A 26,703-nucleotide genomic window follows, 5' to 3' on the forward strand; every position below is an offset into this window, starting at 1 on the left:
CTTCACTTCTGCAAATCCAATTGGTAGCTATGTCTTCTTGATTCTCTCTCACTAATTCTTTTCATCACTTATTCTCCATTAATAGGCATTCATGCTACTTTAGGGCTGCATCTACTCCCAGTTGGCTCCCTTCCTTATGTTATCCCTTCTTCAATCTGTCTGCCACACTTTTGGAAGTCCTAAAACTAGACCTGTGTCAGTGTTTTCTTTGTTCTTCTTGTCGCTTAGGATAAAATAGGAAATCATTTGCCAGGTAAAGCCCTTCAGAGTCTGACTCCAGTCAATGTTTTCCAGACAATTACAATTCTTCCTTCTCCCACTGGGTGACCCAGCCCATCTCCTGCCCAGGGTGTCCCCTGGGCTCTCCTTTCTCACTCCTGCCCTTGAAATTACTTGTTCCCCTTCAAGGCTCAGTGCTGTCTCCTTCAAGAAGCTTTTCCCAGTTGTTACTGCCTCACTCCATCTTCTATGTAGTCCTGGTTCAGTCGTACACTCCAAGCTGAGTGAGTGACCCAAGGTCAGGGACTGTGAGGCAGTGTAGTGTGATCAGACTGGTGTTCATGTCCCAACTCCAAAAGCAACCAGGAGCCTTGGCAGGGGTAAAGTGACTGCAAGCCCTCCTCCTGGCTTCAGGAACCCTCCAGAGTGTTTGGTAGAGGATTTATGCGTTTGTCACCTGCAGTCCTGAAGGTAGTGGTGTTGCAGATGAGATTCACACAGCTGACCAGTAAAAAGCAGGACCTGAACTCTGCTCTGCAGACATCCCTGGCCCCTTCTGCTGCTGCTAGAAATGGGGGGCTGCCCATAAATCACAAAGAATACACCACACTAAAGGAATACCACACTGAGTGTACGAGGTGAGGGAAGAACCAGGGACTTGGGGAAAACGTAATGAGAAAGGAGACATGTAGTTGAGCCACAGATGTTTATTAAGCACTTACTATGTGCTGAGCAGAAGGCCGTGAGGAGCGTGCCCCTTGCCCCCACAGCTCATAGTCTAACAGCAGACGCAACCTATGGAAGATACCCAGGATCCTGCACCCGATTGGTGTCCCCAGAGGCCGTCCCAGATTGAAGGCACAGTGTGGAGGGAGGCAGGGAAAGGCTGCCTCTAGAAGACAGTATTTGACCTTGCAGGTGGACAGGGAAGGGGCCAAGTGATGGCAGACTTAGAGCCCAAGTGTGTGCTATTTGTTCCCATGGAGCCACTAAGCATTACCAGCTAGAGGAGCCACATGATCCAAGCTGCATCTGAGACAGGCCTATCTGGGGCAGCAGGGTGGCCACAGTTAAGAGTTCCGGCCCCAGAGTCAGGAGTTCAAAGCCACCCTGAGGCGCCTTCTAGCTGTGAGACCCTGGACAAGTGGCAATGCCAACTGCCAACTCAATGTGCTAGCTGAGTGGGGTATAAAGGGAGACCTGTGCCAGGGTGGGGGCAGCATCAAAGGGGAGAAGGGGCCTATTGGAGAAACGCTGTTAAGAAACATTGGACAAAAGACAGCATGTGGGGTGAGGGGCTGTGGATGATTCCCCAGGCTGTCATGGCCTCCACTGTGGTAGGGAGGTGGGTTCAGGGGAATGATGTCCAGTCAGGGATGTCCCAAAAGCATCTGGAATGGGAGCTGGGAGAGGTGAGGGCTGGATCTATGGGGTTAGGAATCATCTCCATGGTGATGTGAACAGTGAAACAACACAGGAAGAGGTGGAGCCCCAGGACTACTTCACTGAGATGACACCCTGAGCTGAGCCAAGAGGATCCTCAATAAATGAGGGCAAGAGGTTGAAAGAAATAAATTATAAGCATTAATATTCTGGGAACAGCCAATTATCCAGTTGGGTTACAACACAGAGTTTAAAAGGAGATGCTAGGAAGGAAAGTTGGAGGCCAATTATGAAGGACTTTAGACCCCCAGCCATGAGGTCCACATTGGATATTATCCTACACAGGTAAGAGGGAGCCTCTGAAGGTTTTTGAGCAAAAGAGGACTGTTGAGAGTTGTCCCAGTAAGGTCTCTGAGTGGAAGACAGGAGAGGGGAGGGATGTGGCCTGGAGGCAATCTATTCCAGTAGTCAGTCCAGGCCAGATGTGACAAGGGCCCAAACTAAAGGGAGCAACTGTAAGTGGAGAAGGGAAGGGATGCCAGAAACATTACAGAGGTGGAATCAACCCAAGCCAGCAAGAGACTGGTGGAGAACAGCACAAAGCATCAAGACTCCTAGGTCTGTCTGGGTGATGAGGAAGATGGCACTGCCCTCGAAAAAATGCTGGAGCAAGGGCAAGATAAAGGTGCGGAAAGATGAAGGGTTTTGGACAAGTGGGAGTGGGGGGGAGCCGCGGGACACCTGGTCAGACCACCCAGAGCTGGAAGGGACCATAAGGGCCACCAGAAGGGTTCCTCATTTTATGAGGGAAGCATGAGGTCCAGAGAAGGAATACCTGGGGGCCAGGGTCACAAGACTAGCATGATGCTGGACTGGCATTCAGGCTAAATCTGGGCAGATGGGTGGATGTGGAAGTCATTTCAGCAATCAGACCATCCCTGATAAAAACCATTTAACATATGAGGGCAGAAGAGGGTCCTTTCCCTCAGTCATTTGGTGACACCTATTAGACGTTGAGCCCTGCGCTCTCAATCTGGAGGAAGACAATGCTTAGGACAGAGGAAAGACCAGCAAGGGGAGCCCCTCCTTTCTCTACAAGTCCCCATCTGTAGAGCAGAGCAGACGGCCCTTGCCCTACTTCTGGCAGTGGTGTAAAAGACAAAGTTTACAAATGTAGATCAATGTAAGAAGTGTTCTATGGGAACAAGGTGGTGGTGGTAGTAGTAGGCAGGAGGAGCTGTAGACAAATGGCCACAAGTCACACATAATAAGAGGGACAGACTGCTCTGAGTCAGAGAAGGGAATGGGGGAAATCAGGGGAGGCTTCCTAGAGTCTTCTCATCTATAAAACGAGAAGATTCATTCACTACACAAATTCCTATTAATTGGCTCAGTACAAGAACACTAGATTTGGAATCAGAATTTGGATTCCAATACCAATGCCATGATGTATTTACTACTTTGGGATCCTAAGCAAGTACTCTCCCCCTCTTTCTGCCTCTGTTTCCTTCTCTGAAAAATGAAGTCCTGTTACCAGAAATAGCTAAGGTCCCCTTTCCTCTGAGCTGATGAAGGCCTACTCATGCAGAGAACTGGGGGAGACAGAAATCAAGGCAAGTCTGTGGAGTCTCAAGACTTGGATTCCAACAAGGAAATGTCTGGACCATTTCCTGCTCCATGATGGTGCTGCCTGGCAACCCTCTGACTATATTCGGTTTCTTCCTACTCTTTCTCAGGGGCTCTTACAACTTCTCTAACCCTTCCCCATGGTGCCCTGTGCCTATGTGGTAACAAGGGCTCAATAGGCAATTCAGGCCTCTCTGAAAGGAGAGGAATAGAATAGAGCAAGACTTCTTAATTGGGGGGGGGAACGGAGTCTGGAAATTTGCATAATAAAGAAAAATTCATCTTCATTTTCACTAACTTCTAACTGATATGAAACATTTCCTTCAATAATTAAAAAAAAATATTCTGAGGAATTTTTTTAAGTTTTTGCAAGGCAATGGGGTTAAGTGGCTTGCCCAAGGCCACACAGCTAGGTAATTATTAAGTATCTGAGGTCACATTTGAACTCAGGTATTCCTGACTCCAAGGCTGCTGCTCTATCCACTGCGCCACCTAGCTGCCCCTATTCTGAGGAATTGTTAATGATTATTATTAGAAGTTAGACATTACTCTTCACCAGACTGACACAGGGGTTTATGACCCCAAAAAAGTTTAAGAACCCTTGGACTAGAGGCTCTCTCAGGTCCTTTCCCACTTGAAATCCTGCAATCTTATCAAGGTGTACCATTTGGCTGATTTAAGGATGCTGATTGACCTCCTAGGGGCTACTTCTGCTTTCACAACACTTCCTGATGGTCCTGTGAAACTCAATTGAGGACCACTCAACCTGGGAGCCTTGAGTCCTGCACCACTCTAGAACCCATCCCTGTCCCAAGGGGTCCCCATTCATGACCCTGTTTCTGTGTCTTCAACCTGCCCAGGAATGCTGTTGTTCCTAGCCTGGCTTGACTGAGGAGCAATTCTAAGCAAGGCAGGCCCCTGGAGGAGACTGAGGGAATTCCTAACAGACCAGAGCTTGTGAGCATTGCCACCCCACCCCCCCCAGTGTTTGGTTTCCACATCTACCAGATTCTGATGTTTTGTTCTTGATAAAAGCTCAAATCTACCCTTGAAGGATGAAGATCTGCTGCCAGTGAGGAACTATAAACAAATGTAGCCTGAGGTCACTGAGAAGAGGCTGTGTATTAAATCTTGAGAATTATATTTGATTCTGAGCTGTTGTAGTTACTGTGTGGCCTGGGCAAGTTACTCCTCTGAATGTTCCCTCATCTGTAAAATGGGGATAAAAAAGGTTAAGTAGGGATAATAATGCTGAGGACTGTTGTGTGGGCAGAATTGGAGCAATGGAAGTCATTATTAAGCTGTCGGCAAGGTGGAAGGCCAGACTCCATGGGCTCCTGGACGAGGTCTGAGCAATGGTCGCTATCTTGAAAGCAACAGTCACACAGGGAACAACATTCACTTGGATTTATGAGGTCTAGTGATGGTTCAAACAGTCCTCTTTCTTCAATAGCTCAGTGGAAATCAGGAGTCATATGTCCAAGCTGGAAGCCCTTAAAACATGAAGTGTTAATAAAAGCCTGGCCCACAAGGTCACTGGGTAACATCAAGTCCCAGAATATCCTCATCTGCCTGAGTAAAAAAACCGAGGCTATTGTAGGGACCTGACTTGTCCCAGCTCACACAGTAACTTATTAATTTACCTCGCTATAGCCCTTAAAGATATATAAGGCACTATCTTCATTCCCACAGCCCTGGGAAGTTAATTATCTGAGTTGGAGAAGTGCAATCACAGGGACGTGGGTTGACAGAGTCGGGGTCAAGTGCTTGGAGTACTATCAGAATCTATCCAGTTACCATCAGAATCCAGCTGTCCTACCTCCTAGGCCAAAGTCTTTTTTGCTAAACAAGGAATGTGCTAAACTCTTTCCCTCCTGTGAACTCCACTGAACTCATCTATGGGGGAGAGATCAGAGACTGAGGCCCCAAGACCCAGATCTCTACTTTTCCCTCCCTGAGAACCAGAGGTGCAGGCAGAATCATTACTGGGAGGACTGGCCCAAGAGGAGGTGGGGGGAGGGGGAGCATTCATCCTAAAAGGGGGCAGGTAAGACACATTAGTCCTATGGAGGGAAGGAAGCAGTGGCTCTGCTGTGCCAGAAAGGACCAGGAAGGCAGGTGGGAGGGAACAAGTTCGCAGGACTCTAGGGCTGAGGGCAGGGAAGGGGGGGATCCCTGTCTATACCATCTGCTTTCCAGGACTGGGGTTCAGTCATCCGAGTCATGCCGTTGCCTCTTGTGCCGGGGCTGAGCCTCGGGGCTCCTATTCTTTCTCTTGTGGCTGGGGGAGGAGCGACCACCATCCAAAAAGTCCACGTTGTGTCTGCTCCTGGGTGCTTGGGACCGGGAAGAAGGGGAAGCACGGTGTTGGGTGGCTCTGTGCCTATGGGAGACAAACAAGATTAGACTAGAACTGAGGGTGACTTGTAGAGAGAACAGGGAAGCAGAAGCCCTGAGTTTCACTCAATACACTATGTGACTTTGGCCAAATCATTTCCCTCTTTAGGTCATAGTTACCTTGTCTGTAAAATAAGTAAAATCATCTTCAGGATACCTCTTCAACAGGTGATTATGGAGAGACAGCTTTGTATAGAGGCCTAAGTGCTTGGTACCATCTCTTCTCTGAAGCCATCCCTCCCTCCCTCACACCGGAACAATACTGCAGGGTGGGGGGGGGTGCTTCTGCCCTGTCACCTCCCTCCACAAGACAGACCAACAGAGACCACAAGAGATCTTTTGTTGGCTTTGGCTGCTCTTTCCTCTATATAGTTGTGTTGCCCCTCCCTGCTCATCTCTTGTCTCCCTGCCAGTCTCAGCTAAAATGCCCCCTTCCTGGCCTCCTTCCCCAGACTTCACCTAGTACCTTGAGGGCACTACTGTTTCTGTTGGGCTAGCACTCAGGCCATCTCAACACTGTGTGCACTGTATAAAGGCTCCTTTTCAAACCCTCCCCTCTCTCTGGGCCCTACAGATAGCCTCCCTCTGCCAGCCCCCCTCCTTTGGGAAGCCTTCTCTAAGCCCCTCAGTTCTCACACACTCCTGCTTTTCTGAACATTAGTTTGGCTGTTGAGGTCTGAACAAAGACCTGAATGTGGTCAATGTGTGCTACAGCACTGGCTCTGCCCAACATCAGAGAAAGAGGGGCTGGACCAGATGGCTCTGAGGCTCTGACTCTCTACCAGGGACTTTTTGCCCCCAATAGACTTGGGCCTCCTCTCCCAGCAGCACTCAGCAAATGCTGGAAGCCTCTACCTGTCTGGGGAGGGGGTGGGAGATGAGGAGCTGGAGCGCCTCCTTGAATGTTTCTCTTTCTTCTTCTCTTTCTTGTGTTTCTTCTTTTTCTTCTTCTTCTTTTCTTTCTTGACTTTCTTGTGGTTCTCAGGCCTGTTGGGGAAACGAGGAGGAGGTGAAGTGATTAGGACTTCTTCAGATGCATGGACTGCACCTGAACCTAAGGTTTCCTCTCCCTCTGCCAAGGGAAAAATCTTCCCACTCAGGTCCAGGGCCCTGACATCAAACAATGGCCAGACAGGCCACATGACCAGAGCCAAAGCTGGAGGCAAAGACTGCTCATGTGGGGACTGTCCTGGGGAAGCCAGAGTAAGCAGCAGTCTCCACAGCTAGGCCTGACCCACAAGGTAAACAGAGAAACATCACATAGTGATAAGGGAGAGAGTGTGGCCAGTGGAAAAGGCAAGATTTGTAGTCAGAGTGCCAAGGCCATACTACCTGCAGGCATCTCATCTGTCACTAGATGAGGGTGGGCTGAGGCCCTGAGGCCCTTCCAGCTCATTCCATGATATGTATACAAGAATTGTGGAAAACTGTCCCTGGAACTAATCTGCCTGTCAAGGTGATAAGAGTGGAATTCCCAAATGACAGAGGCTGAAGGACCCCCACCACTTTCTCCCATTCATCCACCTCAGACCAAAAAGGAAGGAGTTAAAATTGACCTCTTTCCAACACAAATTTACCTAGGAGGAGTGTAACGGCTCAAACTTTTCCCATTTCTACAGCAATCTAAAGGATATGACAATGGAAGACAGAACAAGGTTTATTATCCTTTTTTATAGATGAGGAAACTCAGGTCAGAGAGGACTCCAAGCTTCCCTGACTACATCCACTTCAAACACCTGGCTGGGCCTCCTGGTCCTGCCACCCCACCCAGTACCACCCACCTTCCCTATGCCTGACTTCCATGTCCCTTCTCTTACCTCATGTCTGTTTTCCTCTTGGCTGCAGGTGGGGCTGATGGCATCTCTGTGGTGCTGCTCTCCACCTTGTGATGCTAAGGATCAAAGGACCACAGATTTAAAGCAGGAAGGGATTTTAGAGGTCAGTTAGAATCACCCTCTCATTTCCCAGAAGAGGAAATCAAGGCCGAGAGCTGTTATGTGACTTACCCACGATCACATAAGCTGCAAAGGGCAGAGCCAGAAATAAAACCCAGGTCCTGACTCCATAGTCAGTGCCACAAGGCCCCTCTTAAGTCAAAACACTGTATTGGTACCAAGGTGACTAACTTCAGTCTGACATCAACTGATTGTGTATGAAAAGTGAATGAAAGAAAAAACAAGAAGAGTGGGTCAAGACTGAAAAAGTGACTTCCCAGGTTGGAGGCTAGCAAACCAGGGACCTAGCTCAAGAAGACCCTCAGAAACACCCTGAGGACATTTATCAGTCATACTTAAAAAGCATAGGGTAGTAAAAGAACTTTGATCTAAGCGTCAAGGGAAGGGAGAGAGAAAAGGACAAGGAGAAGGAGGCAAGGGGGAGGAGAGGGGAGAAGAGGGAAGAAAGGAGAGGGGGAGGAGACAGAGGGAGGAGGGGGAAATGGATGGAGAGAGGAAGAAGGGGGCAAGGGGGAGAAAGAGGGGAAGAAGAGAGGAGGTGAGGGAGGGGGAGAGAGAAAAGAGGGAGAGAAACTGAATAGCATCTATCTCCCTCACAGAACTGTGAGAAAAGCTTTGAAAACTGAAACCACTACAAAATGTTAGCAATAGCCTAAAAGCCCTGAGAGTCAAGAAGCAAACAATTGAAAGGAATCTTAGAAATTAGCTGGGCCAATATCCTCATTTTACATAACAGGAAACTGAGGCTCAGACAAGAAAAATGACTTGTCTGAAACCACAATGGTGTCAAGGGATGAAGCAGAAATTCAAACTCAGTTCTTTTGACTCCAAATCCCCCATATATTAAACTGCAAAAAAACCAAAGAACCCCACCCCTGTGGCTTCTACACCCAGCACAATCCCTCTCCTGCACCTCCCAGGTCTAAGCTGATCTCTAACACTTTTTTTTTTTTTTTTTTTTTAGTTTTTGCAAGGCAGTGAGGTTAAGTGGCTTGCCCAAGGCCACACAGCTAGGTAATTATTAAGTATCTGAAACCAGATTGGAACTCAGACACTCCTGACTCCAGGGCCGGTGCTTTATCCACTGCACCACCTAGCCGCCCCAGGGAGCAGATGTTCTAAAATACCAAATTGGCTCCTGGGAGCTCTGCCCACCACTCCTACAAACCTAGTGCTAACACATCTAAAGTAAACTCAGTGAGTTGGACAGGACCTCCGGAAAGGAAGGCCAAATGGAACCCCTAGGGTTGAGCTTCAAGATGAACTGGGCCTCCTGACTTCAAACTCACTGCCTCTGCCCCTGCCCTATTCTCCTTACATCACTCCCACTCCTGCAGCCACAGAGGATCTGGGACCTTGATAAGTCCAGTCTTTGTACCTCTTTTCACAATTATCACAATTATACCACCTCAGGAACAAAGATGGAGGAGGGGAACAACCCAGCCTGGTAGTTCTGACTTCCTCTGTCTTTGCTTTGTGTTACAACAGAACAGATCCCAAAGAGAGGAGGGGGTTATGACCTTCAGAGACAGAGAGAGGGAAGGAAGCTTTACCGTAAACACAGATAACCCCAGCTTGGCAGCTTCTTTGTCTTCTTTGGAGAGCATCACCCGACCAGCTGAGCCACTGAAGGACAAACACACACACATGCCATCAACGTCTAGTCATTGCCATGGCAGCTTCCATTTTGATAGGTATTTGAGGTTTAGGAAAAGATTTATTAGCCAGAAGAGAACTTCAAGATCACTATACAGATGGGAAATGGAAATCAGAGAGGAGAAGGGTCTTTCCCATTGTCACCCAGCTAGCTAATTTTAAAACTGAGAGACTGAAGGCAGACTTCTCATTGCAAGTGCAGCATGCCTCTGCCTCCCTCTGCATTCTGGTGCCAAGTCTCTGGTCCTGACCCAGCCAAGCCCACCTGCAGTTCTGGAGCTGAACCTAAAACTCTAAAACCAGGGCTCTCACCACTATACCACACTGCCTGCTACGGACAGGTGAGGCACCACACCACTGGGCCACTAACAGGCAAAAATTCCAAGCCTTCATCCTCCCCCAGTACCTGGAGCTCCCCAAGCCTGACAACTGGTCCACATCCTTCTCCTCACGATCAGTCCCTTCCCGCTTGCAGATTTCCACAAAATCCTGAAAGGGATGCAGAAACACTTGTTTCAATTGGAACCATGAGCACCAAGGAAAAAGAATAATGATGATGGTGATGATGACACTTAGCAAAAGAAAGGTTTGCCATCAGCCTAAGCGAACCCAATGAGGTCATTGCCAACTGGCCACTTTCTCTTGGGTAGCCATGCACTGAGGAAGCCTCAGAGGACAGTATTAATAGGGATGTAAACCCAAGACAGCTCAGTTGGTGACAGGAAAAGAAATGGAATCAGGGAAACTGTAGCATCCTGATTCTATTATTTACTCCCAGAACAAAGTAATCTCTCCCTTCTCAAATCACAGAAACATAGATTTAGGGAAAAAGGAACCTTAAGAGAGAAGTAGACCAACTGCCTTATTTGACAGTTGTAAACTGAAGCCCAGCAAAGTGACCCAGGGTCACAGGGGTAATAAAGATCTAAACTCATTGTGTTTTTCCCTACACACTATACAATTCTAAAACAAGAATTAAGCCTAGGGCAAAAGGCAGATCTCAGAAGAGGAGAAAAGGCTGGTCTTCAGAGTTGGACACTGGGAGGAAAACACAAAACTAATCAAAATTCAAGACCTAATTTAAAAATGATCAGTCATTTAGACTGGAACTGACCCAAAAGGATCCTTTTCCATTTCCAAACTGGGGACTTTCTCTTGGGAACCAGAATCAGTACCTAAACCCCATATTCAAGACCCTTCTTGGTCCACTTTATCTTCTCTTATCTTCTTTAAAATTTTTTCCCCCTCACATTTTAATCCCTGTCTCCCCCATTCCCATTCCTTCCACTCTCCTCCTGCCCACCCTCCCTAATTCTTGCTTACTGGTTTTCTCTAACCCAGAGTTAAGCAGTTTGCTCAGACCAGACCAACAGATAAGGTCATTCTCATCTTCTCTTGCCCCAACCCTTGCCTTTTAGAGGGACCCACAATTCCTGGCTCACTTTGCCAGATCTCACTCTGCTTCATTATGCCCACTCTATCTACCCTATGTAGATGAACAGATTTATACATGTTACTTTGAAACAGATTAAGGTCTACCCAAAAGTGAGACCACCTACTTGCTGGAGATACAAATCCTTCTTTCCTCAAATGATGGAGATAGGAAAGGCAAAAAAATTGCTACAGAACTGTCCCCAACCCAGAATGAAACACAGGCTTTCTCCTGAGAGGATGCCTGGCTCACCCTCTCTCCCTCCCAGGTTACCTCTTTGCTCAGTCCCGTGGGCTGCTTCCTCACATTCTTGTAGCCTCTGGAAGGAATCAGGGTGAGAAAATCAAGAAAAAGCTTCAAACAATTCTAGACAGCCATCTACTCCAACCCAGAATCAAAGAATCCTCTTGCCTATCCTCACCAAGTGGTCACTCAGCCTCTCTTTGAAGAGCTCCAGAGAGGCAGCCTCCAGAGGAGGCTCAGTCCTCTACTGCACAGCTCTCATTCCTAGCAAGTCTTTCCTGATATCAAACCTAAACCTGCCTTTTCTTTCTGCTTCCACTTACCACCCTAAGAAGGCAGAACTAGGAGGAACCAAAACAAATCTCATCTCTCTTCCATGTGTCCTTCCAAGTCCGAAGGCTTGAAGACAGTGCCAGTTTCTGCCGGGTGTTTTCTTCTCCAGGTTACAGACAGCTAGTTCCTTCTGGCAGGGGGTCTAGACATTTCCCAATCCTGGGTGCCCTAAACTAAACCCAATACCCAGCTACGGTCTGGCTAGTGCAAAGACTAGTGAGACTAATCCCCTTCTTATTCCTAGGGGTTCTGGCTCTCACAAATGTTCTGGGCTGCGACATCATGTTGCTGACATATTTAATGGAGTTTGCAGTCCAATGAGCCCCCCAGATCTTTTTCAGACAAACTACTACCCATGTCTTCCCCATCCTGTAATTCAGATCAACAACATGACTTCATAACTGATTTTTATATTCATTCTAATTACATTTCAACTTATTCAATTCAATCCATTGTGCTAGCCTGTTGAGATTTTTTGGATCCTTGGTATCTTCTAGGTGAGCTTTCCCAATTTGGGTCATCTGCAAACTTAGCAAGCATGCCACCTGTGCCTTTATTCAAATCACGGACACAAATATTAATCTAAATGAGACCCAACACAAATCCCAAATCCCAAAGGCCCTCCACTGCAGATTTCCTGTCACAGTCCATAGAACCTTTAAGGGTTGATTTCAGTCAATTTATCTTATTTCATTGTCTATCTAGCCTAGATCCCCATTTTCTTCACAATCACAGTATGAAATCTTTTATTAAGTGCTTTAGTAAAAAGTAAATGATACCAAAGTGACTTGCTACCTAGATCATTCCCCTAATCAGTTTAAAAAGAAAATTAGGTTATTCTGGCAAAACCTGTTTTTGATGACATTGTGGTTTTCTCTTATCTATGTTCACTAAACATTTCTTTAATAATATGTACTAAAAATCTGTCCAGGAATTGAAGTGAAAGGCTCAGTGGCTTACCCTTTGCAAACTAGCTTTTTCCCCTTTTTGCTTCCAAAAAGCTTACACCTGCCATGCTTTGATAGTTTGGTGCCAATTCTGTTTTCTGTGATCTTTCATACATCACTGGGGGTGACCCAGCAACCCCAACTACCAATTCTTTCAAGGACAGAACTTACCTGGACCAGGTAACCTAAATTTAGCAAGGTCAGCTAAGGACTTTCTTATTAGCTCCTTATTTATCAAGAATCAAGTTTCTACTGTTCTATCCTCTTCAGCTTAAGAGCTGTGCAGAGAAAATATATTAAGAAATTCTGCCTTCTGTGGTTTGTTACCATATCTCCAACTGCCACCAGTGGTCCTACTCTGACCCTCCTCTTTTTTCCCAACACAACTTAAAAATAGCCCAACTCTGGATTAAACACACTTGCTAATGCTGACAGAACAACAGAACCAGAAGGGAGACAACTTGAATGATGTCAGAACTGAAAGGAACTTTAGAACACAAATAGCAGAAAATGAAGCACAAAATGCAGCAGCTGGAATGGACTTCCAAATGTGGAATTCAAATCTCCTGATTTCCAAGGCAAAGATTCTTCTGCCATAGTGAACTCTATTCTCTCCCTGGTTAGGTCCTTTTCAGACTACTTGTAAGTAGTTACCACTCTATAGCAGGCACCCATGCACACATTCCCTTAGAAACCCAACACCCACCAATCTCTGAGGCCCAGAACTCACAAAGCAGCCAGGAGGGCCTCTTGTTCAGCCTGGCGAACGGCGGCAAGCTCCTCTTCTCGACTCAGGGCCACGTCGCCTTTCTTGCCTTTGGCATACCAGGTAAGGTCACGGCCCTTCTGCCACCTGCCCACAGGAGCCATCAGGGAATTCCCTGGAGAGAAAGCAGTCTTATTCTGAGTCCATGGGAAAACACCCTTAAAGAGAGCAGCTCTCTCCAGCTCCTGCTCCATTAAGGTTGCCCCTAATCCATTTACCCACCCCCACAAAAGGCAACCTCATGAAGGGAATCAGAAACATAAAAGAAACCGAAGACTCAATGCTTGCTCTGGAAAGATCTCAGGTTATAACTGGGGGGGGGGGGGGGGGTGACAAGAAACACATCCCTGAGAAGTTAACTGAAAAGTCAAAGGTTGTGATCCACACCAAATGAGTGATAAAGTCAACAAAACTGTTTACAGGCAGAAGTGATCTGGGATAATGTCCCAGAAGACATGAGGCTTACACCACACATCAGAAGGAAGAGCACTGTCTTTGAGCTAGACTGCCTCTGGATTCGAGATCCAGCTCTGGCACTTTTTAGGTCTGTTACCTGGGGGGTGGTGGGGTTGGTGGTGGTAAATCACTGCCTCTCTTTTGGTCTGCTTCCTAATTTGCGAAAGAAAACCAGACTGAATTTCTCAGGTCCCATTCAGCTCTAAGGCCTAAGATTGACCCTATTAAGAATGCTTTAAACCCATGTGTCTGGAAAGACTACAAGACAGCTGGGGCTGGTGTCCCCTTGGAGACCCAAGCACTTCTTGCCCTGAAGCTACCTGTGGCCAGCTGGGAGGAAAGTTTCGACCTGGGTGACCACCCCATGAGTTGTAAGCTGTAGTTCCTGAAGTGAAAGTACTGGGAAGAGTCTGCCCCACAACTCATGTGCAGAGAGTGGTCTGGGGCTCCAAAGTAGCGCCATCTTTAACAGAGGCAACATGGGAGTCCAGAAAGATCACTGGTTTGGGAGTCAGAAGATTTGGGGTTGAGCTCTATAATCAAAAGCAAATCACTTCTCAGTCTCTGTTTCTTCATCTAAAAAAATCAGTGCAATAATATCTACTTTACCTCTCATAGGATTACAAAAATGTCCTATAAAAGTGCTACAGGTGGGGCGGCTAGGTGGCGCAGTGAATAGAGTACCAGCCTTGGAGTCAGGAGTACCTAGATTCAAATCCGACCTCAGACACTTAACAACTACCTAGGCGTGTGGCCTTGGGCAAGCCACTTAACTCCATTTGCCTTGTAAAATCTAATAAAAAAAAATGCTACAGGAATGTCAGTAATTATTAACCAGAAGAATCAAGTTTGAGGCACTGCCTGCCACCTCCACCAGGATTTTTCCCTCCCTGATGATATCAGTTTCTTCATCTATTTATTACTGATATCTGACCAGGTCCCTCCAAGCTGCCACATTCTTTTTTTTAGGTTTTTTTTTTTGCAAGGCAAATGGGGTTAAGTGGCTTGCCCAAGGCCACAGAGCTCCATAATTATTAAGTGTCTGAGGCCGAGTTTGAACTCAGGTACTCCTGACTCCAGGGCTGGTGCTCTATCCACTGTGCCACCTAGCCACCCCAGAAGCTGCCACATTCTTAATCTTGGACCAAGAATGTAATTTCATTGTTGTAGGGAACTCCCAGTGAGGAAATACTGGCTATCAAAGGAAGATTCTCTAGAAATTTCTTCAGAGGTCACAAAGTCAGTCTATCAATAAGCACTAATTAAATACCAACTAGATGCTTGGGTTGCACCAAGCCCTCCAGGTATAAGGAAAGACAAAAGCTCTCCAGGAGCTCAAGGTCCAAAGCAGCAGGCTAAGTACAAACAACCATTCAAAAGAACTATCTAAGAGATAAGGGGCCAGAGGGAAGGTGCTGGGGTTAAGCATTCAAGCAGGGAGAATAGTTCAGGCAGGAGGGATAGCCAGGAGACAGAAAGCAGTGTCCAAAGAGGAGTCAGGAGGCCAGACCATGGGAACAAAGTATAAGAAAACTAGAAAGGGACCAAACAGAAGATTTTCTATTTAAGCCTGTAGGTAGAGACTGGGTTTTACTGAGAGGTGGGGAGGAGGGTCCGACATGACAGCTGAATGGAGGATGGAATGGACATGAGAGACCGGACGTAAGCAGGTCTACCAGGAGCTAGTGCATTCCAAGATGAGGGCTGCACCAGGTGGTGGCAACGTCAGAGAGAGAGACAGAGACAGAGAGAGAGGGAGAGAGAGAGAGGGAGGGAGAGAGAGAGAGAGAGGTATTAAAGAGGTGTTCTGAAGATAAAAATGACAAGACTTGATCACTGACTGGATTTAGGGGTTGTGAAGAGTTAAGGATGACTCATTCCAACCCGGGTACCTGGATAATGGTGCACTTGACTGTAAAAGGAAAGTCAGCAAAAGGGGAGGGTTTAAGAAGAAAAGATAATGACTTCATGTGACACATTAAAGTTCAAGATGTCTAAGGAACACACAATTTGCAGAGTCTCAAAGACAACTGAAAAGGTGAGACTGGAGTTCTGAAGAGAAGTTAAGACTGGACAAGGATGGGATAGGTGTCGCAGTGGATAGAGCACCGGCCCTGGAGTCAGGAGTACCTGAGTTCAAATCTGGCCTCAGACACTTAATAATTACCTAACTGTGTGGCCTTGGGCAAGCCTTGCAAAAAAACCTACTAAAAAAAAAAGACTGGACAAGGATATCTGAGAGTCATTGGCTGTAGGTGACAACTGAATCTACAGGAGCTGATGAAATCAAAAGAGAAGAAGGTCCAGGACAGAGCCTTGGATCCAAATCTTTCTAAGAGGCCTTCTCCAGTGAAGCCATTCTGGGTCTACTCTTCTGCTAATGGGTGTTTTCAACAACATTTTTGTGATACTCCTCAATATTAACAAGACTTCACTGTACCAGAAGCTGTATCACCAGATCAGATTAGTCAGAGCAAAGTATGTGACTCTTATCACCCAAGACCTGGTACTTACTGCCCCTCTGCTACTTCCCTAAAAGAAACATTAAGAGTTAATAACAGAGGGGCAGAGCCAAGATGGCACAAGAGAAGCTTAGAAGCTCTCTCATAAAACTTCTAAACTAAGGACTCTAACTAAACTTTCGAGAAACAGAACCCACAGAGGGACCCAGTGAGGCAGTTCTCCTACTCAAGGTAACCTGGAAAAGAGCAGAAAGGCTCTGCTCCCTGGGATCGGAGGGGTGGCCACCAGAGCAAAAGAACTTCAGCCTCCTGGAGGCAGCCCCAGGGCGCTGGCAGCCCGGGGTCACAGCAGCGGGGGAGTCTCCTGAGCTATGCCCCAGAGAGCACTGGGCACAAAGTGGGGGAACAGTGGGGGACCTCTGCCAGAGCGAGCACGTGGAGCCCAGCCCTCAGGGCACACAGCAAGCAGCTTGGCCACAGCAGCCCAGATCCAGGAACACAAGTAGGCAGAGCCCATAAGCAGGAGCCCCCAGGGCATGAACCCATTGAACTGAGGGAGGGGAGTGAAGAGAGACTGCAGAGCTCTGTTCTCTGCCCCTGGAACAGGACACTGGGGTTCTGACCACATTCAGATCCTGATCCCAGTCTAGGCCCCCCCATAGAACAGCAGGGCCCCCCACCTCGGCCCTGTGGCAGAGGGGGGCACTTATGGTCATTCACAGACCAGGAGGGAGAACAGAGCCTCACACACTGAGACCCTTGTGGGAGTGTCCCAAAAGCTCAGGAAGCACCCCCAAAACAGGCTTAGGCTGGGAAAATGAGCAAGCAGAGAAAAAAGAGGAACACCATTGAGAAATACATTATCTATGATCCCAAGAAGGATCAAAATATTCAGTCTGAAGAGGAGGAAACACAAGCTCCTGCATCTAAAGACACCAAGAAAAACAGAAATTGGGCTCAGGCTATGACAGAGCTCAAAAGAGACTTTGAAAATCAAATGAGGGAGTTAGAAGAAAAACTGGGAAAAGAAAGGAGAGAGATGCAGGAAAAACATGAAAATGAAGTCAGCAGCTTAGTCAAGGAAATCCAAAATAATGCCGAAGAAAACAGCATGCTAAAAACCAGTTTAGGTCAAATGGATAAAACAGTTCAAAAAGTTATGGAGGAGGAGAAGAATGCTTTAAAAAGCAAAATTGGCCAGAAGGAAAAAGAGATAAGAAAGCTCTCTGAGGAAAACAAATCCTTCAGACAAAGAATAGAACTCAGGGAGATTGATGAATTTATGAGAAACCAGGATTCATTACTTCAAAACCAAAAAAATGAAAAATTAGAAGAAAATGTGAAACATCTCATTGAAAAAAACAACTGATATGGAAAACAGACTTAGGAAAGATAATTTGAAAATTATTGGAATACCTGGAAGTCATGATCAGGAAAAGAGCCTTGACATCATTTTCAAAGAATTACTACAGGAAAATTGCCCTGATATTCTAGAAGCAGAGGGCAAAATAGAAATGGAGAGAATCCACCGATCCCCCCAAGAAAGAGATCCCAAAAAACCAACCCCTAGGAATATTATAGCCAAGTTCCAGAACTCCCAAGTCGAAGAGAAAATATTACAAGCAGCCAAAACCGTGGAGCTGCAGTCAGGATCACACAGAACTTAGCAGCAGCTACATTAGAAGCTCGTAAGGCTTGGAATATAATATACCGGAAGGCAAAAGCTTAGAATGCAGCCAAGAATCAACTACCCAGCAAGGTTGAATGTCCTCTTCCAGGGAAAAAGATGGACTTTCAATGAACCAGGGGAATTTCAAATGTTCCTTTTGGAATGGTCAGAGCTGAACAGAAGGTTTGATCTTCAGATACAGGACTCAGGTGAAGCATGGAGATTTAAGGAGAGGGGCAAAATATGAGGGACTTGATGACGAACTGCATATATTCCCTGCATAGAAAAATGACACTGATAATACTCATATGAACCTTCTCAGTTAATAGAGCAGGGGCGGCTCGGTGGCGTAGTGGATAAAGTACCAGCCTTAGAGTCAGGAGTACTTGGGTTCAAATCCGTCTCAGACATTTAATAATTACCTAGCTGTGTGGCCTTGGGCAAGCCACTTAACCCCATTTGCCTTGCAAAAACCTAAGAAAAAAAATGTTTCAGTTAATAGAGCAGGTAGAGGGAGCTTTTATAGTTGAAGCACAGGAGAAAGCTGAATTTGAAGATAAAATATGGTGTAAAAATGGAGTCAATAAAAAAAAGGGAAATGTAATGGGAGAAAGAAAAAGGAGAGGGGGGAATAGGCCAAGATATCTCATATAATACGTTTTTTTCTTTATTACAATGAGCTATTGCAGTGATATGGAAGAGGGGAAGGCAAGGGGGAATGAGGGAATCTTCGCTCTCATCAGAGGTGGCTAGAAGAGGAAACAGCATATATACTCAATGGGATATAGGCATCTGGAGTAAGAAGGAGCGGGGGGACAGGGGGAAGGGAGGGCTGTGAGTGATGGAGGAGAGGATGGACCATGGGGGGGAGAGTGGTCAGATATAACACATTTTCCTTTTTACTTCTTGCAAGGGGCTGGGATTGGAAGGCATAGGGCCATAGGGCCAGGTGGATTCTGGGCCTAAGGGGTGGTATGGGGGCTCAGGGCCTCTTGGCCCCAGGACCAGGGATCTGTCTGCTGCGCCACTCAGCAACCCTACAGCAAAGTCAGAATGAAAGGAGAGAGAAAATATAGTACATGGTAGTGGAGAAATAAGAAAGGAGGGAGTTGAGATCAGCAGTGGCAACGGTGGAAAAATATGGAAGTAACTTTTGCGATGGACTTATCATAAAGAATGTGATCCACCCGCGACAGAGTTGTTGGTGTCCACCCGCGACAGAGTTGTTGGTGTTGGAACAAAGACTGAAGCACATTTTTTTATTATTATTACTTTTGGGGGGGTGCAGGGCAAATGGGGCTGGGTGGCCTGCCTGGAGCCGCATAGCAGGGTGATCTTTGGGTGTCTGAGGCCAGATTTAGACCCAGGTGCTCCTGGCTCAAGGGCCAGTGTTCTGTCCGCCACCCAGCCACCCCTACTATTATTACTATTTTATTTTATTTTGGGTCTTTTTTCTTCTTTTTTTTGGTTTTTGCAGGGCAGTGGGGTTGGGGTGGCTTGCATGTCACACAGCTGGGTGATTGTTGGGTCTATGGGGCTGGATATGGGCTCGGGTGTTCCTGGCTTCAGGGCTGGGGCTCCGTCCATTGTGCCACCTGGCCATACCTACAATTATTACTATTTTTTTTTTATTTTAATTTTTTTCTCTCCCCCTTACTTTATCACTCAAGCAAGTCTATATTTTGTGGGGGTTGGGGTATTCTGTTTACTCTTAAACAAGAATATTTTATTAATGTATAAAAAAACATTATTTGTACAAAAAGAGAATAAATAAAAAAAAGAGAACCTAGGATGAGGGTAGTTACAAGGAATGAAATAGGTCATAAGTAGGAAATAAGTAGTGGATATGGATCCTATCTTCTTTTTTTTTTTTTGCAAGGCAAACGGGGTTAAGTGGCTTGCCCAAGGCCACACAGCTAGGTAATTATTAAGTGTCTGAGACCAGACTTGAACCCAGGTACTCCTGACTCCAGGGCCAGTGCTCTATCCACTACGCCACCTAGCTGTCCTAGATCCTATCTTCTACATAAAGCCTTTTCTAACCCTTCTTAATTCTAGTGCCATTCAGTTCTTAATTTTATACCAAATATAATTTGTTTATACTTATTTGTGGGAGCACTTTGAGGGCAGGGACTGTCTTTCACCATTTTCTGGTATTCCCAGTGCTAATACAGTATGTGGCAGAAAGTAAACAATAAATATTTATTGAATGACAAAAAAAAGTTAATAACAGCTAGGTGGCGCAGTGGATAGAGCACTGGTCCTGGAATCAGGAAGACCTAAGTTCAAATCTAGCCTCAGACACTTAATTACTTAGCTATGTGACCTTGGGTAAGTCATTTAACCCCAGTGCCTTACAAAAAACAAACAAAAAGAGTTAATACTGCATATAGATCTGCACCTGAGGGAAGGTTCAGGTCCAGATTTCTCTCTGCCAGTCATGATACCTCCTAGAAGATAAGCAAAGAGGAAATAGGAAGTATAAACATGTTGGAAGAGTCAGTCACTTCAGCCCAAGGACCTGTCTCCAAAGAAGCTAAAGCTGTTCCTCCTCACAGGTTCTGAACCACTCCTATAACCATCTTATATCCCACCTACACATACACAAAGTCCCCCCATCCCCCCACCCCCATTTCAGGGTCCTTATTTTAAGACTCCTCTAAAGCTAGATTCTCTTCCAAATCCAGATCCCCAGTTAGGCCACAGAACTGGTGCCATAGAGGTGAGAGCAGGGGAATTCAAGGAAATTCCAAGGTCCTGAATCTAGAGCTTAGGAAATTATCTCAAATTTCTTTTAAGGATTTCTAGATTTCCTTTTGCAGTGTGCAATGAGGAAGCTTCTTCTCAGCAGCAGGGGCACCACTTCCCTTCTTGGAAATAATAATAAAAAGAAAGACTGTGAGTCTTCCCTTAGGGAATAGCTGTTAATAGCCCATGTAAATTCTATCCAAAAAAGACAGAACACTGCCCTAACTCAGGTCATTTGGTGATAATGTCACATGAGTTTTATCATCCCCAAATTACATGGAGAAATAGAGACACAGAAAGGATTAGTGACTTTTCAAAGTAGAAAGGGGACAGATTATGAGGAGCTTCAAATGCCAGAGTTCTCAATAGGGAGCCACTGGAGTTCACTGAGCAGCAGGGCTCATAGGGCAGACTTGCACTTGAGGAAAATGACTTTGGCAGCTGAGGGAAAGCTGAACTGGAATATGAAGAAGGATCAAATGGCTCCTGCAGTAGTACAGAGCAGTCAAGCCATCCCAATTGAAGAAGCAAAGCACCCTAGGGGAGAGACAGGCGAGTCAAACTACTTCCTCCATGACTACCATTAGCCCCCAGTCCCTGGGCAGAAGCAGTGCAAGATGTTGAAAAGCCAAGAGGGTGCCTTCCCACCCCCCCCAAGCTATCCTCTGGGGCAGCAGCCCTTGAGGAGAGGAACCTGCTCCTACAAGCTGCTACAGCTACAACTACTCGAGAGTCAGAAAAGAAACTTCGTATGACTAAAATCTTTGGCATTGTCAAAAACTTCACCATCAGAAAGTGATTTCTCATTTATCCCTGGAAAGAACATTAAGGATCATTATCACTGGCTCTGCCCCTGCACCCTAAGGATCATTTCCACATGCTGTCTCTCCCAATTAGAAATGAACTCCCCAAGAGCAGAACCATCTTATTTTTCTAATTGTGTCTCCAGCTTTTAGCACAAGGTTTTGCATACCTTTGTCGTTTCAGTTGGATCTGAATCTTTGTAACCCCATTTGGGGTTTTCTCCAAAAAGATACTGGAGTGACTTATCATTTCCTTCTTCAGTTCACTGTACAACTGAGGAAATTGAGGTAAACAAGGTGAACTGACTTGCCCAGCATCACCCAGCTACTAAATATTTGAGGCCAAGTTTGAATTTTGGAAGAGGAGTCTTCCTAATTCCAAGCCCAGTTCTCTAGCTACTGTGCCACCTAGTTGCCCCTGCTCTGCATAGAGTAAGAGCTTAATAAATGATTTAGTCATACATAATAATAAAGTGAGTTTTCTGGGCTCATCTGTTCAGAATCAGGCCCAGATCCTGAGTCCCAATAGCCCAGGAATAGCAGTGCCCTCCAGACCACTAACCCTGCTTCAGCCCCAACTATTGTCAAAGAGAGCAATCCTTTTATTATTTTTTAACAAAGCAATGGAATTAAAGTGACTTGTCCAAGGTCACACAGCTAAGGAATTATTAGGTATCTGAGGCCATATTTGAACTCAGGTCCTCCTGACTCCAAGACCAGTGTTCTATCCATTGCGCCACCTAACTCCCAAGAGCAATCTTTTTACAAGAGTCCATTGTCTCCAACAACCTCACTCCCCCACTCACCATCTCCCACTGGTCAATCCAGGCACTCCTGCAGTACCTACCAGTTCGCCAACCCCACTTCCAGCCCTTAGCTCCTAGACATAGTTTGGAATGAAGATGCAACCTGGCAATCTCTTCTGCAGGTGCTGCAGACCCTGTCTACTCAGAAGTCATAACTACTGAAGAGCAAGCAAACTTCTCACCACAAAATTCTTTGGCACTGATAAATGGTTCAACATCAGAAACCAGTTCAGTTTTCCACATTTGAAAGAATGCTCATGACCATCTCTGCTGTTCCACCCCCAGGAACATGCAGACCTTCTATTTGTCTTGCAGCTGAAATCTCACTGTGTTATAACACAAGCTCCTGGGGAGCAGAGCCCACCTCTGATTTTCTCTGTGAAATCTCCCATTTAATTGATACTTTTTTCCACTCCTTCATAAATACACTGTAAGCTGAAAAATCATTCATTTGTCATTTCTTTCATCTTGTATCTGTTCTATTCCCTTGCCGTCCCCCTTCCCGCAGCTTTCCCAAGAAGCAGCAGTCAGCTTTTCCTCTGAAGTGCCCACTGCACCCCCCCACTGCACCACTGACAATCCACATGATTTTGATCACTTGACTTACCCAGGTAGTTCTCCCTCTGTTTATCAGTCTTCACATCTTCCCAGTTGAATTGGTCTTGTCCACCTCGAACACCCCCACGTGAAGAACCAAACATCTTTAGGAACAGTCTGTAAAGTCAGTTGCCCTAGTATCCCTGGGGAGAGAGAGTCAGAAAATTCTCAGACTCAATTCTGTTCCTTCTATATACGGTATAAACCCATCTGGCTCTCTTCTCCCACGGAAAATCCCTAAGGGGATGGAATTAATCTGTTCTTTATGGTCTTCCCTGACAGGCACAGAAGAGGACTTTGCACAAAAGAGATGCTTAGTCTTGGGAGTCAGAAAAGCCAAAGGACCACAGTCTATCATTTGTACTCTATGAACCTCAGTTTCCCTAACTATGAGATGGGAACAGTCACAGAATCTCAGATCTGAAAGAGGTCATCTAGTCCATCCCCTATCAAAAAAGAAGTCCTTGTAAAAAAACTCCCAACAAGGGGTTATCCAACCTCTGCATAAAGACCTCTCCAAGTGTTAGGTAATCTCACTGTTAGTTAAATCAAGATCAAATTTGCCTGACTGTACCCCTGGTCTCACCCCTGATTCTGCACTCTTGACACTCTAGAACAAGGTTAGTCTCTCTTCCACAGGACAGATCTTCAAATACCTGAAGAGAGCTGTTAGGTCTCCCCTGAGTCTGCTCTTCTTCAATCTAAATGTCCCCAGTTCCTTCAGTTCATCCTCCTATGCCATGGATTCAAGGCCATTTGCTAACCTGACTACTCTCCTCTAGCTGTGTAAATGTTCCTCCTATCATGTGGTGCTCAGAATGGAACACAACAGTCCATGAGGGATCTGACCAGGGCACAACAAAGTGGGGTAAAACACCTCCTTCTTCAGGGAAGCTGTGCCTCTCTATTTCTTTCTCTCCTTGGCATCTGAAAGTTTGCCTTAGCTTTTTTAGGCTGTCTTCTCATACTGTGGATTCTTCTTAACTTTCGGTCTACAAAAACCCCTGGATCTTTTTTCAGATAAATTTTAACCATATGGCCATTTAACCACATGGCCCACACCTTGTACATGTGATTTCTAAATTTGAGGGTAAGACACAACCACTTATTCTTATTAAATTTCATCCTATCAGAATGAGTTCAGGGTTGTAGCTGGTCAAGATATTTTTGGATCCTATCATGCAGTATGTTAACTATCATTCTTAGTTTTATGTAATCTGCACTTCTGACAATCATGCTACCTACACTGTTATCCAAATAAATCATCTTCTTTAGCCCTGGCAGCAAGGTTCATCAACTAGGAAATCACCATCACCATCACTGTAGCATTGAAAATTAGCTAGTATGAGGATTATAAATCTAATTTCACAGAAAGAAAGTGAGGCTTGGAGAGGGTGAGATAACATAAGAATGCAAAGTTCTGGGCCTTTAGGATCAGTTCCATTCTTTGTACTTGTATCCCCAGGGCATGTCACAAAAAAGCTGAGTGAAGAAGCTGGGCACTCAGGAAAGATCCCTCAGAACTCAAAGCCTAGCTTCAGATTTTCCCAAGCTCCTGTTTTTCTCATTTTACATACTGTTTTCTGTTCACAAAGAGAAGACAAAGTAAGAACAGTTTTCCGTATCTTTCTTTCTCTAGGACCAATATAATCCAACGAAAAGCTCTGGGCAAAATCCAGGATGCATCCCCTCTGTAGATGAACAGTTCCCTAGCTCTCCCACTCCCTCCTTCTGCTAGGGAAGAAGAGACTGGGAAGATGACAAGAGGCACCATAGTTTCTGTCCAGCCTTTCTCTTAGTGAAGAGCTCCGAATCTCTCAAAGACCAGCGTCCAAGTACCCCCAGGGCCTGATGACTGAAAGAACCCGAGAACAAGAAGCAGTAGATCCCTGGCTCACAGTTACCTTGGCCACTTCTCTTTCCCCTCTCTGGACCAGTCTCACCTGTAAAATGAGGAGGGATGAGTAATGTCAAGACTCCCCTCCAGCACTAACATTCTATAATTCTATATTCTGAGATCCATTCTTCAAGTCCTAATGTTCCAAAACATCAGACCTCTCATCTTAGAGAGTTCCTTGTCCAAAGACAAAGTCTCTGCTAACAGTCTGAAGGCTGAGATGTTATCCCAAAGCGACCAGTTCTTCAAGGTTCTCTCTGATCTGAAATGCCAACAGTCTTAGACTTCTGAGCAGAGGGTAGCCGCGCTGGGAGGGCCCTGACAGATCACCTGGTCCCACACTCTTATTTTACAAACGAAGCGGCTTATAGGATCATAGATTTAAAGCTGAAAGGGGCCTTAGGTCAAATCTAATTCTTCTCATCTTCACAGAGGAGGAAATGGGAATCCAGAGAGGCCACCGAGGTGGTGAGCAGAAGGGTTGGTGAGGTTCCCTGCTTTCGCTACTGAATGACTTGTCCAAGGTCACACAATCTTGAGCTTGTATGAAGTAGGGGAGCGAAGGCTGGACTGGGGGGCTGTGAATCCGGGCTGCCACATCCTGCTCTGGGCCCCTGGACATCTCCCTTTTTCTCCCCAAATTAAAATAAAAACCCCACCAATAAGAACCCCTTTCCTCCCTGCCTCGGAAAGTAGTGGGGGAAGCGCTTTGTACGCCTCCGGGACAACTCGTCCGGCTTAGTCAGGTCTTCACACAACCTGAATTCCCAGCGAGCTGCCAGGCGGCGAGTGGCCCGGGGCCTCCACCTACTGACCCGGGCAAGGGCACGGCGCCAAGGCAACCCAGGCTCGGCCCGCGGGCCGCTCCCCCTTCACACCTCCCCCCCCCCCCGCGCGCATTCCGCTCCCGCCCCTCCCCTCCCATTGGGCCCGGGAGCACTCCCTCAAGGCCCGCCGCCAGACTCCCTTCCTATCAAGGCCTAGGCATGCTCCCTCAAGCCCCACCCACCTCCTATCAGGGCCTAGGCACACTCCTGAAATCCCGCCCCCAGACTCCTATCCTATCAGGCTCCAGACACGTTCCCTCAAGTCCCGCCCCCCAGCTCGCTCTGTCCTATCGGGCTCCGAGCACGCTACCTCAAGCCCCGCCCCTCTCCTCGGGCTCTAGACGCGCTCCAGCAAGTCCCGCTCTCCCCTCGGAGGCCCCAGGCGCGTTCCCGCAAGTCCCGCCCCCAAGACTCCTCTCCTATCAGGCTCCAGGCACGCTCCTTTCAGTCCCGCCCCCAGCCCTCTCTCCAATCAGGCTCCAGGCACGCTCCTCTCAGTCCCGCCCCTTTCCTGTCATGCCCTTGCCAGTCCCGCTCCCGCCCTCAGGCCCCAGGCGCGCTCCCGCAGGCTCCGCCCCCAGCTCCTCTCCTGCTAGGCAGCGCCCCCACGCCCCCCCCCCCGCGGGGTTCCGCCTCCGGGTCTGAGGGCCGGGGCCGCCGCGTGGCCCCTCCGGAGCCCCAGACGCTTCGACGGAAGCCCGGCTCGGCTCACCAAGTCTCGCAGCCCGCCGGGAGGCTCCTCCGCCGAGGCCGCCTCAACAAGTCGCGGGACGGAGCGGAGCGCAGCGAGGGCGGGGCCCGGGCGGCGCGGCGGAGGACGCGGCCGCCGTCACAGCCCGCCGGAGTGGGCGGGGCCGCGGCCGGAAGGCCCGCCTCCCGCCCCCCCCCGCTCCTCCTCTCTCCCGCGGCTCCCTGCGGTCCCGCGTCGCCGCCGGGGGGCGCGCCGGAGCCAGCCCGGGGCCGCGCGCCATGCGGCCCGACTTGTGCTCTCAGATGGCCTTGGCAGCTATGTGGAGGGCAGCATGACGTGGGTAGAGGTTTGAGGCAAAGACCAGTTAGGACAGGTAGACCCGAAACGACAAGGGGCCCGAACTAGGGTTGTGCTGGGGTGAGCAGAGAAAGGAAGGGCCGCAAGAGATGCTGTGGAGGTAGGAACAGAGTCGGACAAGCCACTAGGTATGTGGGGTGAGAGGCAGGAGTCAGGGTGACTGGAAGGGTGATGGTGCCCCACGCAAAATGACAGGGGACCCACAGAGTGGGGAGATAAGCTTTCTTTTGGACATTGCTAAATTTGTAAATTCTGTGGCACATTCAAGGTCCAAGGGCTGGTATATCGATCTAGGCATAGATTGGGGTTAAGGAGATCATAGGGAGAAAATACAGAGAGAAGACTCAGGACAGAATCCTAGGTTACAACTCCACAGAGGTGTGGGCAACAGATGAAGACATAACAGAGGAGTGGTGAGACGGGAGGAAAGCCA

At 47.3% G+C, this 26,703-nt stretch overlaps 1 protein-coding gene across 4 annotated transcripts; it reads right to left on the reverse strand.

Annotated features, from left to right (window-relative positions):
* Positions 1 to 911: 911 nt before the first annotated feature.
* C8H1orf35 (chromosome 8 C1orf35 homolog) lies at positions 912 to 26,063 on the reverse strand. Of its 4 annotated transcripts, none has more exons than XM_074197774.1 (10): positions 25,935 to 26,063; positions 24,403 to 24,441; positions 22,509 to 22,641; positions 12,922 to 13,072; positions 10,942 to 10,987; positions 9,643 to 9,725; positions 9,134 to 9,206; positions 7,443 to 7,516; positions 6,481 to 6,612; positions 912 to 5,611 (listed from the first exon to the last, which is right to left on the reverse strand). In XM_074197774.1, exons 3-10 carry the CDS (start codon positions 22,600 to 22,602, stop codon positions 5,437 to 5,439), a joined length of 828 nt encoding a protein of 275 aa, XP_074053875.1. In that variant the 5' UTR covers positions 22,603 to 22,641; positions 24,403 to 24,441; positions 25,935 to 26,063; the 3' UTR covers positions 912 to 5,436. The 4 variants fall into 4 exon arrangements, with proteins under 4 accessions (XP_074053875.1, XP_074053877.1, XP_074053874.1 ...); XM_074197776.1 differs by lacking the exon at positions 25,935 to 26,063 and having other exon boundaries at positions 912 to 4,721; positions 5,414 to 5,611; positions 24,403 to 25,211; XM_074197773.1 differs by lacking the exon at positions 24,403 to 24,441 and having other exon boundaries at positions 25,935 to 26,062.
* Between the last annotated feature and the right edge of the window lie 640 nt (positions 26,064 to 26,703).

This window comes from Macrotis lagotis, chromosome 8 (assembly GCF_037893015.1).
Source record: "Macrotis lagotis isolate mMagLag1 chromosome 8, bilby.v1.9.chrom.fasta, whole genome shotgun sequence".
Taxonomy (NCBI): domain Eukaryota; kingdom Metazoa; phylum Chordata; class Mammalia; order Peramelemorphia; family Peramelidae; genus Macrotis; species Macrotis lagotis.

Coding starts and splice junctions, on each gene's coding strand:
- C8H1orf35 (XM_074197774.1), bottom strand. CDS start 22,602: ATGTTTGGTTCTTCACGTGGGGGTGTTCGAGGTGGACAAGACCAATTC. Junction 10,988..12,921: donor GAGGCCCTCCTGGCTGCTTT/GTGAGTTCTGGG, acceptor GATTCCTTCCAG/AGGCTACAAGAATGTGAGGA. Junction 6,613..7,442: donor AAGAGGAAAACAGACATGAG/GTAAGAGAAGGG, acceptor TTTCCCCAACAG/GCCTGAGAACCACAAGAAAG.